The sequence below is a fragment of the Clarias gariepinus genome, chromosome 7 (assembly GCF_024256425.1).
Source record: "Clarias gariepinus isolate MV-2021 ecotype Netherlands chromosome 7, CGAR_prim_01v2, whole genome shotgun sequence".
NCBI classification, from domain to species: domain Eukaryota; kingdom Metazoa; phylum Chordata; class Actinopteri; order Siluriformes; family Clariidae; genus Clarias; species Clarias gariepinus.
Window position 1 is genome coordinate 25,850,483 of NC_071106.1, and position 14,613 is coordinate 25,865,095.

The 14,613-nt window shown below is 35.7% G+C and overlaps 1 protein-coding gene across 1 annotated transcript; it reads left to right on the forward strand.

Annotated features, from left to right (window-relative positions):
* The first annotated feature begins 314 nt into the window (after positions 1–314).
* Positions 315–7,831, forward strand: lmo2 (LIM domain only 2 (rhombotin-like 1)). The gene is made up of 4 exons (XM_053501162.1): positions 315–607; positions 749–825; positions 4,522–4,737; positions 6,576–7,831. Exons 2-4 carry the CDS (start codon positions 785–787, stop codon positions 6,796–6,798), a joined length of 480 nt encoding a protein of 159 aa, XP_053357137.1. The 5' UTR covers positions 315–607; positions 749–784; the 3' UTR covers positions 6,799–7,831.
* The last annotated feature ends 6,782 nt before the right edge of the window (positions 7,832–14,613 follow it).

Here is a 14,613-nt window from a genome sequence, read left to right on the forward strand (position 1 = left end):
TTTGGATATTAAATTTTAGTAAAGATATATATTTTTAATAACATGTCAGTGCGTAGTCTGGAAACAGCACATTTTAAATATCACATTGTATTGTTTTGTAAAACAAACAACAGATGAACCCCTCGATGTTTCGCAAAAGTTGCATATAACCTTCTTATCTTACATCTGAAGCATTGTGGTGCGATTGTGACTGAATTGCTCTTCGCTTCCTTGTAAAAGCGCTCCGTCTGTTCTCACTGTCGAGCTGTCGTGAGCAGGAAGTGGGAAACGAAAGCAGAATAGCCTGGTGGGCGGGGCTTCATAAAAATACCTGCAGTACAAAAACCAAGGGACTCAAGTTCCGCTTGTAGTTGGAGCACACGACAGGAAAACGCCGAGCGCTGGGCACGATGCATGACTTAGAGGATTCATAAGGCTGCGACTTTATTACAGTAGTTCGGATTAACGCGGGGTTATTTTTCCCTTGACAGCGCGTCTACGCCAGTGTTTTTGACTTTTGTTCCGCACCCGTCTGTTCATCTCCGGGACGTTGAAGCGTGTCACTTGGAAATGTGCGGGTTTTACAGCAGGCTGTAGACGAGCTGAGAGATAGCGGGCCCGCGCGCAGGTGCATTCGTCTTTACCCACATTTCGGTTGAGTGTTAGTGTGTGTGTGTGTGTGTGTGTGTGTCTGTGTTAGCCAGAAGTACAAGTACAACCGACGTGTGAGCGTTTCCTCTCTGAAGTGTCACCTCCAAATCCACTGTAGTGTGTCCTGCTCGACCTGGAAAGCACTCCGACCAGCATGGCATCTACAGTTGAGAGGAAGACCATGGACGTCAACGAGTGAGTGGCTTTTTTTTTTAAATCCAGAAATCTCCTTCCTAATGTGTGTCGTCTCACCAGGCTTCTCTGTCTATACAACGCGAACTAATAGCGCAATGATTCGGAATTGCTTGGGTTGGAATTCTTTCAGTCCACATGAATAGTTTAAGGGAATAAGGAGAGATAGTGTGAATGTAGGCTCTTCTCACTGCGTGTTGTATGTCATTAATGAGACTGAGAGAATAATTGAGTCGCCCTGACTAACCTGTAGTAACCTGTAGGGTGAACATCGGTCAAGTGCGACAGTTTTGTTAATCTTATGTTCTGCCACTTTTTGCTGTAATCTTGTAACACCACATGGTTTCAGAAAGCTTAGGTTCTCTTTTGCACATTCTGTATTAAATTTAAATAAGAAAAAACCAAGCAGAGATGGAATGATGCCTCTTCAAACCATTTGATCGAATGTTACATATTTTTATATATTCAATTATCAATTATTTGTTTGTTTTTTTTTTGTTTGGATATAACACACAAAATACGAGAGGCGTTCAAGTCAAATCTGGACTGGAATAACAGGAGGTTCAAGGCGACCCCTCTCAACTAAGGGTTCATTTTCCGTCTCGTGTCTATGTGATGGAGTTTGCATGGTCTTCCTGTGCTTGGTGGGTTTCCTCCCACAGTCCAAAGACATCTAGATTAGATTAGGCGTTCACGAAATTAGGGCCAGGACCCAGGTTTGACCTTAACACCCTTTGTACATAAGTGGCAAACAGCCCTCCGATTAACTAATCAATAGCTTTAGAAACTAATATCTAAATGCAAGAGTCCTATTTTACTAGTATTCACTCTAATAGTAATTAATTTAGAGTTCTGTCACATCACTAGTCCATTTGTTGGAATTGGATCCAACTACTTTCTTCCACTTAACGCACAGTTGTCAATTGAAATATGACCCACAGACACATGCTAGACACGCGTGTGTGTATTTTTGTGTAATGTATAATGTATAAAGCACAAATTATTTAATTGTGGAATGCCTAATGCTGTATATGTATGGATGCATGGTGCAGTATCATGCTGGTAGTTATTAAATTATGGCCGTATAGGGATGCACATTGTCAGAAAAAGTTCAACAAGCTGTACACATTCAAACAGTAATTGATTGGTATTAACAGGCCCAGAATTTCCCAAACTATTACATACCACATTCACCAGCCCTAAACTATTGTCCTAGTCTTCACCTTTCCACTTAGCCTACTGTTCATAGCTAATAGAATTAGCCTGGCTGGGAACTGAACCCGGGCCCTAGAGGTGCAAGGCAACAGTGCTAACCACTACACCACTTGTAACTTGCATGCTGCCACTTAAATAAAATGAAAGTAATTTGTTTATTATAACAGTGTTTCCAGTGGTTTGATTCCCGCCCCTGGTCTGTGTGCATGAAGTTTGCATATTCTTCCCGTGCTTGGAGGGTTTTCTCCCACAGCCCGAAGACAGGCAAATTAGGCTAATTTGCGTTCCCAGATTGCCCTAGTGTGTGTGTACCTCACCTTGTGCCCCAAGTCTCCAGGAATAGACTTAACGCCTCTCACAACCTTGTTTACAGGATAAAGTAGTATAGATGAGAGTTTATAAATCTAATACCAATAAACCATACCAGTCAAGTTTAGTGATTTGGCTACACATTATACCAATAGTTTTTTTGCATTACCTCCATGATTAGCTACTGCATTTAACTTATTTTCTTCAGTGCAAGTGTATTAATGCCCTGCGTTGCAGGTATGATTGCTACTGTCTACAGTTTATGTATAGCTAAAGAATGTAGTGTTCTGGAGAACTGGCTTGTCTAGGTAATGTTTAATACTGTAGGACTAAAGTGCAGCATTCCTCATCCAGACGTGTTTTCAGCTGTCTAAAGTCTTATTTACACTGCAGGTCTCGATGCCCAATTCTGATTTGTTGCCTACATCTGATTTTTTTGGCCGTCTGTTTACACGTTCTTTTAACAATGACCCATATCCGATTCAAGTGTTTACACTTGCCATACCATCTGAAAAATCGCGCATACTTGAAGGAAGGTTCTTGCGCTACACACTAGCCAAGATGGACGAAGGTGAAATATGCTTGACACTAGCTCTGCGAAATATGAAAAGTTTGCAAAACGTCACCATGGTTTTGAAACTGGGGAGGAGAAAAAAACTGCAAAATTGCAGCCTGTGCATATGCTTTATTCATCAAATACTGATTACTAAATTTTATTTAGCCTACATAAGCATTAACACAAGGCGGGGGGCTTTTTTCTTTTCCATGTCACCTGCGATGTTATCATTCCACACACGCTTCCACTGGAGAATAACATTACGCCATTAAACCGCAAAGAAGTCGCCGTTTTAATGACGTACAGAACACAATCACTCAGGAAATTCGATCTGTCTGTTAACGCGACAGTCACATTAACACATATCTGATTTTTTTTCCTCATATGAATGAGGCCTGAAACCGATCTTGAAATATCGGAATGAATGCCTTTTTTTCCTGTTTACATGGACATAGAACATATCTGATATTGTGTCACATATGAGCAAAAAAACGGAATTGGGTCACATTTAACTGATAGTGTAAATGACAGTTTCTACCTTTGAGCTAATGCTATGTAGCTATGTCTGATTCTTAAGTCAGCCATATTTTAATACATTTTATGTAAAATAAGTTCAAATTTAAAATATTCCCTTTTTGTTGAAAGCAAGCTACTCTCACAAGTTAAGAGGAGGGTGGAGGGGATGGGGCTTTCAGGAGGGATCAGTTCATATTAAAGTGTTTAAAATATCTACTGTACATGGATTGCTCCAGATTGAAATGTCAGTCAACATATCAGTTTTTTGGGGGGAGAAAAAAATGCTATTTTGAGTTATCTAAAAACATCTGAGTTTACTTCAATGTGTGCACTTTGTGTTTTTAAATATATTATCGGCAGATCTGGTTATATAAGCAGAAAGGACATTACTGCATGTTGTTGCAATCTAATATTTTGTAGGCATGATACAATTGTTAAATCATCCTGTTAATTACACTGTCAATCGCTATCTATCGGTTGCCAGCTCGGCCAGTCGCGGTTAGTTAATTCTGACTGTCGTCAAAGAATATGCTTGGGACCAGCAGAGCATCCAGTGGCTGGGGTTTGGGCATTGTGACAGGCGAGAAGCCTATTATTGCTTTTGAACAATATTTTTAGACTGCCTGTCCAAAAACATTGCAATAGATGAGATTTAATCTTTAACTTGGATTACAGTGTACTGTAAACTGCCAATTAAAATGTAAAAATGATTACTTATACTCCATCTCTTTCACAATTTGAGTCCTGGAATATGTCTGTCCCATTAAGGAAGAAAAACTCCATTGGTCATTCTGTACATTCAGGTAATCAGCTGAAGTCATTTTATTGCCACATAACATTTCTGAGCCTAAACCTGACCAATGAAAGCCAACCAGATTATAACATACTAATCGCAAAAATATATACATAGAAAATCCACTTTACCTTGCAGTTGGATCAAGCAATAAAAAAAAAACCTTGCTGTTTAAATAATAAAAAATAAAAAAAACAGTGATTTGGGTGATGAATGCTAATGGAGGCTTATTATTAGAAAGCTTTTACAGCTTACATGGCAATTAAGACGAGGAAACTATAACGTACATTTTTTTTGTCTGCTTTCATAGGGAACTAGTGGATGAAGTTCTCCAGGTGTCTCCATCAATGCTAACGTGTGGTGGTTGTCAGCAAAGTATTGGAGACCGTTTTTTCCTGAAGGCCATAGAGCAGTACTGGCATGAGGACTGCCTGAGCTGTGACCTTTGCGGTTGCCGGCTGGGTGAGGTTGGGCGAAGATTGTATTACAAGCTTGGTAGGAAGCTGTGTCGAAGAGACTACCTAAGGTAAATGTGGGAACATTGTTTATGAGGATAATGTCGAAATATTAAGTGGTTTGAAGTTCAATTCAAATAAAATTTCTTTTTAATAAAATTACTTGTGTACAGTATATTTACAGAAGAGATTTGGTGCTTGTAAACACTTAACTCTGCTCCTGAGTGTGTGTAAATTTCTTTAATAAAGGACTAAATATTGAAGCGACTGACTTCAACTTTGTATTACTGGACTTTAATATACAGAATATTTATGATTTCAATTTGTTCAATCGTTTAAGGGTATCTGTAACATAAAATAGCTACTTCTAAAGTTTTTGCAACATGAAAGTGAATAATTTTTGCTTTTGTCTCTTTGCTAACTTCAGGGGTTTTGGAGAGATGATTTTATATGTGACCCAAAAATGGCCATTTTCAGCATTATACTGTCTCACTTCAAACAATCATTATTTAAAAATGCAGATTATTCATATTTCGTGTATTTTTAGTGTATTTATACTAAAATTGGTGTAAGCTTTTAAAAGCATATGACCTGTAAAAATTGTTGCTAAAATTAAAGAATTCCATGCAAAATTAGTTTATTCATAGTTATTCAAAGTTTATTCAGTTAAAATAGCTTTTCGTAATTTATTTTTATTTTTTTTATTTATATAACGCTTTTAACAATGATCATTGTCTCAAAGCAGGGTCATTGTCTCAAAGCAGGCCAAATAATCTGCCGAATAATTATCAACACGCGTATCATTAAAAAATCCAGGGCTACCTTAGTGCTAGACATGAGACGGTTTTTGGTAAAAATTTGAAAAGCAAAATATATTTAGTGTCTAACCATGCCAAATTCATGTTGCAATATCTTAATTTTACATTTTGGAATAATACACACTAAGGTTTTTGTAATCACGTGAAATCTGAATTTGCCAAGTTTCATCTGAATGACAATTAGGATCATTAAAGTTGCGGACACTACATAAAAGTGCATGAAACTGTATTTAGCAAATTTTTTCCGAAATATAAGAAGCATTAAGTATCATGAAAAAGTGGTGTTATGTGATCGTATCTGAAAATTCACTTTTTCATCTAGGTTCAACACTTTTAGCACCAATACTCTGTTCTGGCCGTAAATACCTGTTGTTAAAAAAATAATAATAATAATTGTGTATTTGAGCGCTGGGGAAAATAGCCAAACTGCACCAATTGGATGGACCTCACCACCTTCAAAAAAAGGCAATTGTAGTAAAAAAAAAAAAAAAAGCAGAATAAAAGGCTACAGCCACAAGTGCCTCCATCCTAAATAGGGACATAAATATAGCAGTTATTTTTAATATTAGTTGATAGTACCTTCAACTTCCTTTATATATGTATGATTATTTACATATATAAATATATGTAAAACTGTCAGGTGGTTTAAATGGTTTAACCAGTATTTTTTACGAAAATGTGATCATTTCCAGCCCTTTTTTATTTCATGTTGTTCTGATGGAGTATAAAAAGTATATTTCAGATTTTTTTTTTTTGTACACTTGCATGACCCTGCTTGGATAAACTATTACAGTAAATTATTCTTTTTTTGTCTACACCACTTGACATTTTCAAGCACATTCAATCGTTTTTTTTTATAGTACAAATATGATCTCAAATTACATAAAACCAACATACAGTAAATAAAAAAATTTACATTTTAACCAACTTGATGCATACTTAAAAAAACTTATTTAAATATTTTTCACCACTCTTAACTGTCACTGACCCATATGCACACAGTATATTCCACTTGTGTCATTTAGCTTTTACACTAATCATTCTGCCCACTTGAATGTTTAACTCAATCAGATGTCCTCTTTCCTTTGTAGACTGTTTGGTCAGGATGGGCTCTGCGCTTCCTGTGAGAAGAGGATCCGGGCATTTGAAATGACAATGCGGGTCCGTGACAAAGTTTACCACCTTGAGTGTTTTAAATGTGCAGCCTGTCAAAAGCACTTTTGTGTTGGTGACCGCTACCTGCTTATCAACACAGACATTGTATGCGAGCAGGACATTTTTGAGTGGACCAAACTCAACAGCAGCTTACGGTGAATTCCTGTATGACTGAAAAGCTGGTGCTGCCAAAATCTACAATTATTACTTTTCAAACACACAAGTTTCACATATTTGTTTTTTATATTTTTTGTTTACCAGCACATTACCAAGATTTTATTTGCTTTGGGAAAACTGAAGACATTTTTATAAATGTATGAGGGCAATTATAGCTGTTTCATGAAAACACTGTTGGGACGTTCCAAATCTTGTTTGTTAAACAGTCACATTTGCTACATTACTGCATGTGTATGCATTTTATGCAATAGTTTTTTTTTTTATTATTATCCATGTTCAATATCATATAAACAAGATGCCAGTTGACTTTGTTTGATTGTATTTACATTCTGAGTGCACTGAAACTTTTAATCCAGCTCTAACAGATTTTTTAGGTGCCTTTTAGACAGTTATAATGCACACTTCAGGACTCTTGCAAATGCAATCTTGACTTTCCATAGTCACCAGCATAATCAGTTCATATATTGGCTAAACAGCCAACTCGTGCTGCTCCACATTATGCATCTTACTGAGTATTAAATGTTTATCTTGTGTTTTCTTAACTATGTACAGTATCTACTGTTCACTGTTAATTCTCATTGCATTGATGATGTAGATGTTAAGTGAAGCTTTTTATAGATAAATCTGTTCCATGAATTGTTATATTACAGTTATTAATAATTGTTATGGTTATATTGTGCAAAACACATAAAGAATTGATGGAACAAGTTTAAATCTCTATGGAATATACCAGGATCTCATTTCCCTTTGGTGTATTGTGTTTGATTTGTTTGCAAACGTTGTATAAGGAAATGGGCTGACCTGATAAATTTGCTACAGTGACTATTTTAGTGTGCTACTTTTTAAATATAAAGTTTTACAATCCTGCAAATAAAAAAAAATGTATTTTTAGATTTTTAACTAAAAGTTGTGAAGAAAATGTGACTCATTGAATTGACTACTGTTTATTGTATTTTTGCTTTTATAAGTGTATTATGTCATTTAAATAAAAGAACATTTGTTGGCATTACAGATATTACTGTGTTGGGACAATGGCTACATGCATAGATTCATATAAGGAATAGTAACAACATGTATGTGCATAAATCAAACTAACTGCTGTAATATGTTTGTGACAAACCTGCATGACAAGATATCATTATGGGTCTTACCATTGTTATAGGAAAAGTTAAGTTAATTTCTACAGATCTACAAAATCCACCATTCTTAGTTTATGCTTGGCGTTATCTTTATTGGACACCATTTTTCTTCAATTTCTTTAAAACCTTTAAGCAATATGTAAGCAATACTGCCACCAACAGGCCAATTAATCATAAATACTTGTGTGATTTGATAGATTTTCACAAAACTATGAAAGCATTTTAGAAGATTCGTTGCACGGGTGGGGTTTATATATTTAAAAGGTTGATTCTCATTAAGTGTAAGTGTATTTTGATGATTACTGACCAATCAGGATTCAGCAAGCATGTGACAATATTAACAATGAAGTAATGTGAACTAGGGAACCAGTAGTAACACATTCATTAAAATTGGTCACTACTGGGTACCGTTTGTTTAGCACATTTATGTAACCATATGTGTACAATATGGTTTAAAATACCAGAAAACCTACTTTTTGCAACCATTGCAACATAACATTGATGTTAGACTATTTCAAATCTCAGATTGAGATTTGTAAACAATATTTTTTGTTAAGTAATTTGTTAACACAGGAATTAATTAAAAAAGAGTTGGTTAACTTAAATAGGTGTAATTTATAGTTGATCCTATAGATTTACCAAAGGACATGTCCAGTAAATGGTTTGAAAGATGTTTGAAAAGTTTGGGGCATAGAGTTTCATTTTACATTTAGCCATTTAAGGAAGGACTAATCTATCATCCTAAAATGTGATAAGTATTTCCATTCACGTTATCTCTCTATAATTATTTCTTGTGGCGGGCTTATAACCATATTGGTTTCATTAGAATTCTTATTATTAATATTCTTGTTTGCTGAAACTGGTCACGCAGGCCCAACCACATGTTCTACAGACATGAAACTTGCTGTCTCCACCCCTTCAATCATGGATGGATTCAGGGATTCCTTTGAGGTTTTCTCTGGAACAGTTGTGATGAAACCATGAGGCACATGCTTGACCAAGTGGGAGTAATTAACAGTCTCCACATCTTGGCACAATTTACAAGAAAAGAGTTTGTCAAAAAGCACAAAAATGGCAATCCTGGCTCTTTAAGGGGGTACTCTGCTGTAAATATGATAAAATGACAAGGAGCTATTTACAGTAGGTTTATCTGAGATAAGACAAATGGTTAGAAGCAATTTATTACAGTTTCACCATCTCAGTCTCCTAAAACAGTGGACAGAGAACTTCCCACTGTATGGCCAAAACCAAGGATATTTTCTTTACCAAGATATCCAATAAAACGACAGATGTAGCAAGAAAAGGCAAAATAAATGCAAGGATAGCTATCTGCGATGCTATTTTGGTCTCCTAATATGTAGTACAGAAGATATGCATATTTCAGGGGAATGCAAAAATGGTATACTGATGGGTATAGGCATAAAATGCCAGGGCCAATTTTTGTCCCAGTCCAGCTTTTGCCATAAGGATGCCGTGGTTAAAGAAATGTAACCTGCACAAATTATCCATGTTCAATCGATAGGTTTGGTCTTTTCCTAATCTCTAAGGCCAAGGTTTTGTCTTAAATTTCTACATTTTAAACTAACTAAAAGTCTGATGATGCTGATCTTTACTAGGTTTCAATTTCCAGTACGATTCCCATCGCATGAACAATTATTTCAGATTTAAAATAGTTTAAAATAGCTTAACATCAACTTTGTTCTCCCACTTTAATGGTTTTACCCGCAATGGACCAAAATGCCAAGGACACCAGGCAAGATGGTTTTTTTTGTTTGTTTACTGTAAAATTGGGTATAAAGGTAATACAGGAACATTTAAGCAGGAATGAGTAACTTAAGTCTTCTTGTATACAGGAGGTGTTGTGTAAGAGGCTTGAGGCTGAAGGGCTAAAAACTGGTGAGACTGGGCAGGCTATATCATTTCCTATCCTGGATTTACCCCCCGGGAGTAGAAGTGGTGCATTCTGTTTGCGTTGCAGTCACTGGAGTAAACTGCTTCCATTTTACTCACCGACTGTATTTCCACCAGGTGTGCCACAGCACCTTAATGAAATGTTCCAGAAGTGTCTCTCTTCACCGATCCGCTTATTTTACTACATTTCTTATTTATTATAAATTCACTGGAAATTAAAACTCATGCACTTCTGGCTAGATGCTAAATGAATTGCATTTGCTCAAGTACTTTGCACAGTGACAGTTAAAAGTTAAAAAGGTAATAAAGGTACATTATGGCAGCAGGCTGAAAACTGGTCCAAAAACAGAAAGGGTCAGATTTACAGGCAGGCAGACAGGTCAAACAGGCGGAGTCAGAGTCACAGGCAAATTCAGAAAACAGGATGATGGCGGAAGAGCTGCAACACAATGTGAAGAGAAAATCTGGTAAAGTAGCCTGTGACTGAGGTATTTCTAGATTAAAGAGACAGGTTAAGATTCTTTAAAAGCACTTTTTTGGGGGGGCTGGTGAACTGAACAGATTACAGATACAAATTATATACAATATCCATGTAAACGATGTTTTGAGAGCGAACAAGAGAGAGATTCTATCACTGTTCCTAGTGTGTGGGGCTTTGTGTTTAACCTATCTGTCTGCCCCTGTTAGTCCAGTTGTGTCTTGCAGCACCTTTGCTGAATTGTCAAAAAAAAAAAGCGAAAAAATACAAAACAAACTTCATCCCAAAGTACAGTAAAATGTACTTCTGTCTGTAATAGCAGTGAAAATAATAGTAGTTTTGTTCGCTGAACTTCTCTATTGCTCGTGTTGGGTTTAATGTTTGTAACAGACATGTTAAAGGAAATTTACCAAAATTATTCATTCATTATCATTTGATAGCTAACCTAATTTAGGCTAATTTTAGTTCTCAAAAATATTAGCACCTTGCAAAAACCCATTAGTATCAGTACCTTTGTTTAGTTATTCTACTTACTCTGGGTACTGTATATGTATTGTATTGTATTGTATTGTATAGTATTGTATTTATTATTAGCATGGGGAAACAACTCCTTCGTTCTTATTAGAAATTAACCAGGTATGCAGGAAGTTAGACCTCATCATTATACATCATCAGACTTTTGCTATGTTTTGGATTATCCTGATGAAAGAGGCCACTGGCATCATAGAACACTGTTTCTGCACTAAGCAACAATGTTTAAGTAACATCCACAGAAATGGCAGTGCATCCTGTTGCCATCTCTTCCATAGGTAAGCAATACACATGCACCTGGTCATCCACATGATGTAATTCATCAGACCAGGTCATCTTCTTCCAATAGTCCGTGGCCCAGTTCTGATGCTCACTTGCCCATTGTAGGCACTTTTGCCAAGAAAAAAGAAGCTAGGTCCACTTTTGCATTACTTCCAGAACAGCCCTCATAATATCACTAGTTCAGTGGACAGTCATATACTTTACACAGTATTTCAATTCTCAAAAAAACCTGACTAAAACTTATCCCAGGGGCCTATCCCAGAGAAATGTGTGGCTACAGTCGACCACACATATGAAAAGTCCACTTCTGCTGGCTGTACAGTACTGTATATTGTTTGTATCAAATCAAATATTTTCCTTTTACTATAATATAGCATTATTCTACAATCATATAATATTACTACCGTATATACTGTACTATATATTGTGTCTTTCTTACAATTTTTATCAACATATGAACATTATTTGTTCTAATTATGCTGAAAACAGAATATTTTTTATATAGCTTCTTTCTCAAGATACCACTTTACTGACTCAGGTTGTGAAAGTTGCTGATAATTTGATGATGATGAGTGTCAGTGTTTCAATATCATGGTCACCAAACATTAAACACATCTTCTGAATCTGTGTCAGATCAAATCATGTAATTGATAAGGGAAAGTCCTTCCTTCTAACAGCTAAAGCTAAAAAAAATCTATGGCGTTCCTTATTCCAGTATCTTTAGGGAACTTTTAACAAAAAAGAACAAGGCCATCTCAAAATTCTTTGTATGTAGCAAGCTGAATGGTGCAGTCGGTGCATTGGACTAGAAGCGTAAATATGGTTATAAAATTGAACTACTTTAGGCTAAATAGTTTGTATAATGCACAAATGCACAGTAAGACATATGCCCTATACAGTAAATTGCACAAAGTAAATTTCACGTTTAGCCCTACTCATGTATCGTTAGGACCGGTTAGCCTATTTGGTGATGCTGTTTTTGTTTGGAAGCCATTATGAAGACAGTGTCAGGTCATTTTTTGAATAATCTCAAGCTATATTAAACATTACTGACATAACAATAAAAATATAATGAAATTAACACTTACTTATTAGTTAAAGTTATACCTTGATGCCTGTTTTAAATGGTTCTTTTGTTTGTACAGCCTAATGCAGCACATTCAAGATTCAAGATTCAAGATTCAAGATTCAAATAACTTTATTAATCCCAAAGGGAAATCGCACATGCTTGCAGCATTTATCCATGTGATCGCCATTCTCAACTTTTGGTCTTTAACCTTCCCAATTTGTGGACTACCCAAATGCATGTCCAATAGGAAATGCAGTATTTATGCTTCTACTGTATATCTAGGAGACAAAGCATTTCAAGAGAGAAAACTCAGCATTTCGTTCCACCCATAGTTAGGAGTAAATAGGTACATGTAAGTATATGTACAAAATACTGTAAATATATAAAATACTTAAAAAAAACACTTAATATATTGACACAAACAAGATTAAATTTACCTACAAGAAAGTAAAATCAAACATTGTATTTTGAAGTACAGAGAAAATGTGAACATTAGAATTTGATTATACCGGAAAGTAATGTTATTTATTTATTTATTTATTTATTTATTTAGTTCTCTTTAACTGTTTACTTACAAATTCTCTTACAAATCTACCATAAAGTAAGTTTATAATTTCCATAATTTCAAACTGCACAGCTGATGTTATTCCGCGTTTCTGTACTCTAATTAAACTGAAAATAAAGTTTGTCATTTTTAGGCTATTAGTTCTGGACAGTTAAATACTTTATCACAATATTTATATATATATATTTATAATATTCTGCACAGATGTGGGTTGCAGCTTTTCTGCTTATTGTGTTTGCTATTCTTAGGGCACACAGCATAAAGCAGCCTCAAGGTCAGTGAGAAGTGGGTCACATACACACTCTTGCTCTTTAGCACCACCATTGGAATGATTGGGATCATCTCACCTGCTAGAGTAGCAGGAGGGAGTACTTGTTTTCTTGGGTTATTATTTTATTGACGTGTGGGCTATTTATACAATTTGTTTTATGGTTTCATGTGTGCATATGATACCTGAATGATTTTTATGATAGATACTGTACCATGTTTAAACAAGTTTGTAACTTAATTTTATTTTCAATTTATTAGCTAGCTTCCGAACTAGTTTTATATTCCAGAAGTAAAATCAATTCAAACCATTCAAGTGAGGGCGACTTTCTGAACAAACTTGTAATAATTAATTTAAAGCTTTAAAATATACAGTTTTTCTTTAATACTTTGGGCAATCATTAAAAAAAAAAAGAAACAAGTGAGTTGACCAGTGCTTTTACCGTATTCATTTGTAATGATTCACAGCCTGGTCAAAAAACAACAACAACATATACTATAATATTTGAAAATGATTTTTCATGCTCTGAGAGCCACTCTATTATAATCTTAGTCCTGTAATCTGTATGTGCCTTTAGGGAAGAAAATTTTCATTAACAGGGTAACCTGGTCATTTAATGCATTCAGGTAGTCAGCTGACATTTTATTGCTATAAAAGGCTGCTAAAGATGGGCATTAAGGAACCCCAGTTCATGACACTGCCTCCAGATGCTTGTACAGTGGCAACTATGCATAATAGATGCATCACCTTATGTGCTTCCTTTCTTACCCTTATGTGCCCATCACTCATTAAATCACAAGACCCTTTTCTATTGCTTCAAAGTCTGATGTTTATGCTCTCACTAACAAGTGGTTTTCTTATGTCTACACAGTTGTTTAGTCCCAATGAGTTCTCATCACATTGTGTGTTAAAATACTTTTACTCCAATAAATAAATAATTTCTACGGTCAATGTATGATACTGTATGATACTTTAATCTTTATTTAAAGATATTTTTCCCCAACCATATTGACAGTTCATCACTATATCCTGGCAGATTTTATTAATATGATGGGCGATGCTTAAACCAATTCAAGTTTTGTTTTTGCACTTGATGCAATAAGTACAATTGTCACCATTGGCCTCTACGATCCATAGTTAGGCGACAGACGTTCCTAGACGAATGGATGGAATGTGTGTGTGTGTGTGTGTGTGTGTTTGTGTATGTGCGTGCGCGTGCGTGCGTGCATGTGAGCGCGCGCGTGGTGGTGGGGCTGTGAAGTAAACATTCTTGAAATAAACACATATGCGTAATGAGTCAAGGTGTATAAAATTTTGCAATCGCATTCAATTGCACCGTAAAAAAAACTTGGAGATAGGTTCAATTATATGACACAAACCCATCCGTCATATGAACTGCATTTACTACCGTTAAGAAGCTTTACAAAATTCGATTCAATCGAAATCTATTTTTATATTGTACAACTTAATAAGCGTTAAAATGTCAACATAATTGCTTGATCCATAATTACTAAAGTCAATCATTAACGTAGCAATCAGGCAAATGCACCGGGC

Bases quoted from the DNA above. Each gene is read 5' to 3' on its own strand.
- lmo2 (XM_053501162.1), top strand. From the start codon at position 785: ATGGCATCTACAGTTGAGAGGAAGACCATGGACGTCAACGA. The intron at 826-4,521 runs GTGAGTGGCTTT...CTGCTTTCATAG, and splicing joins AAGACCATGGACGTCAACGA to GGAACTAGTGGATGAAGTTC. The intron at 4,738-6,575 runs GTAAATGTGGGA...TTTCCTTTGTAG, and splicing joins TGTCGAAGAGACTACCTAAG to ACTGTTTGGTCAGGATGGGC.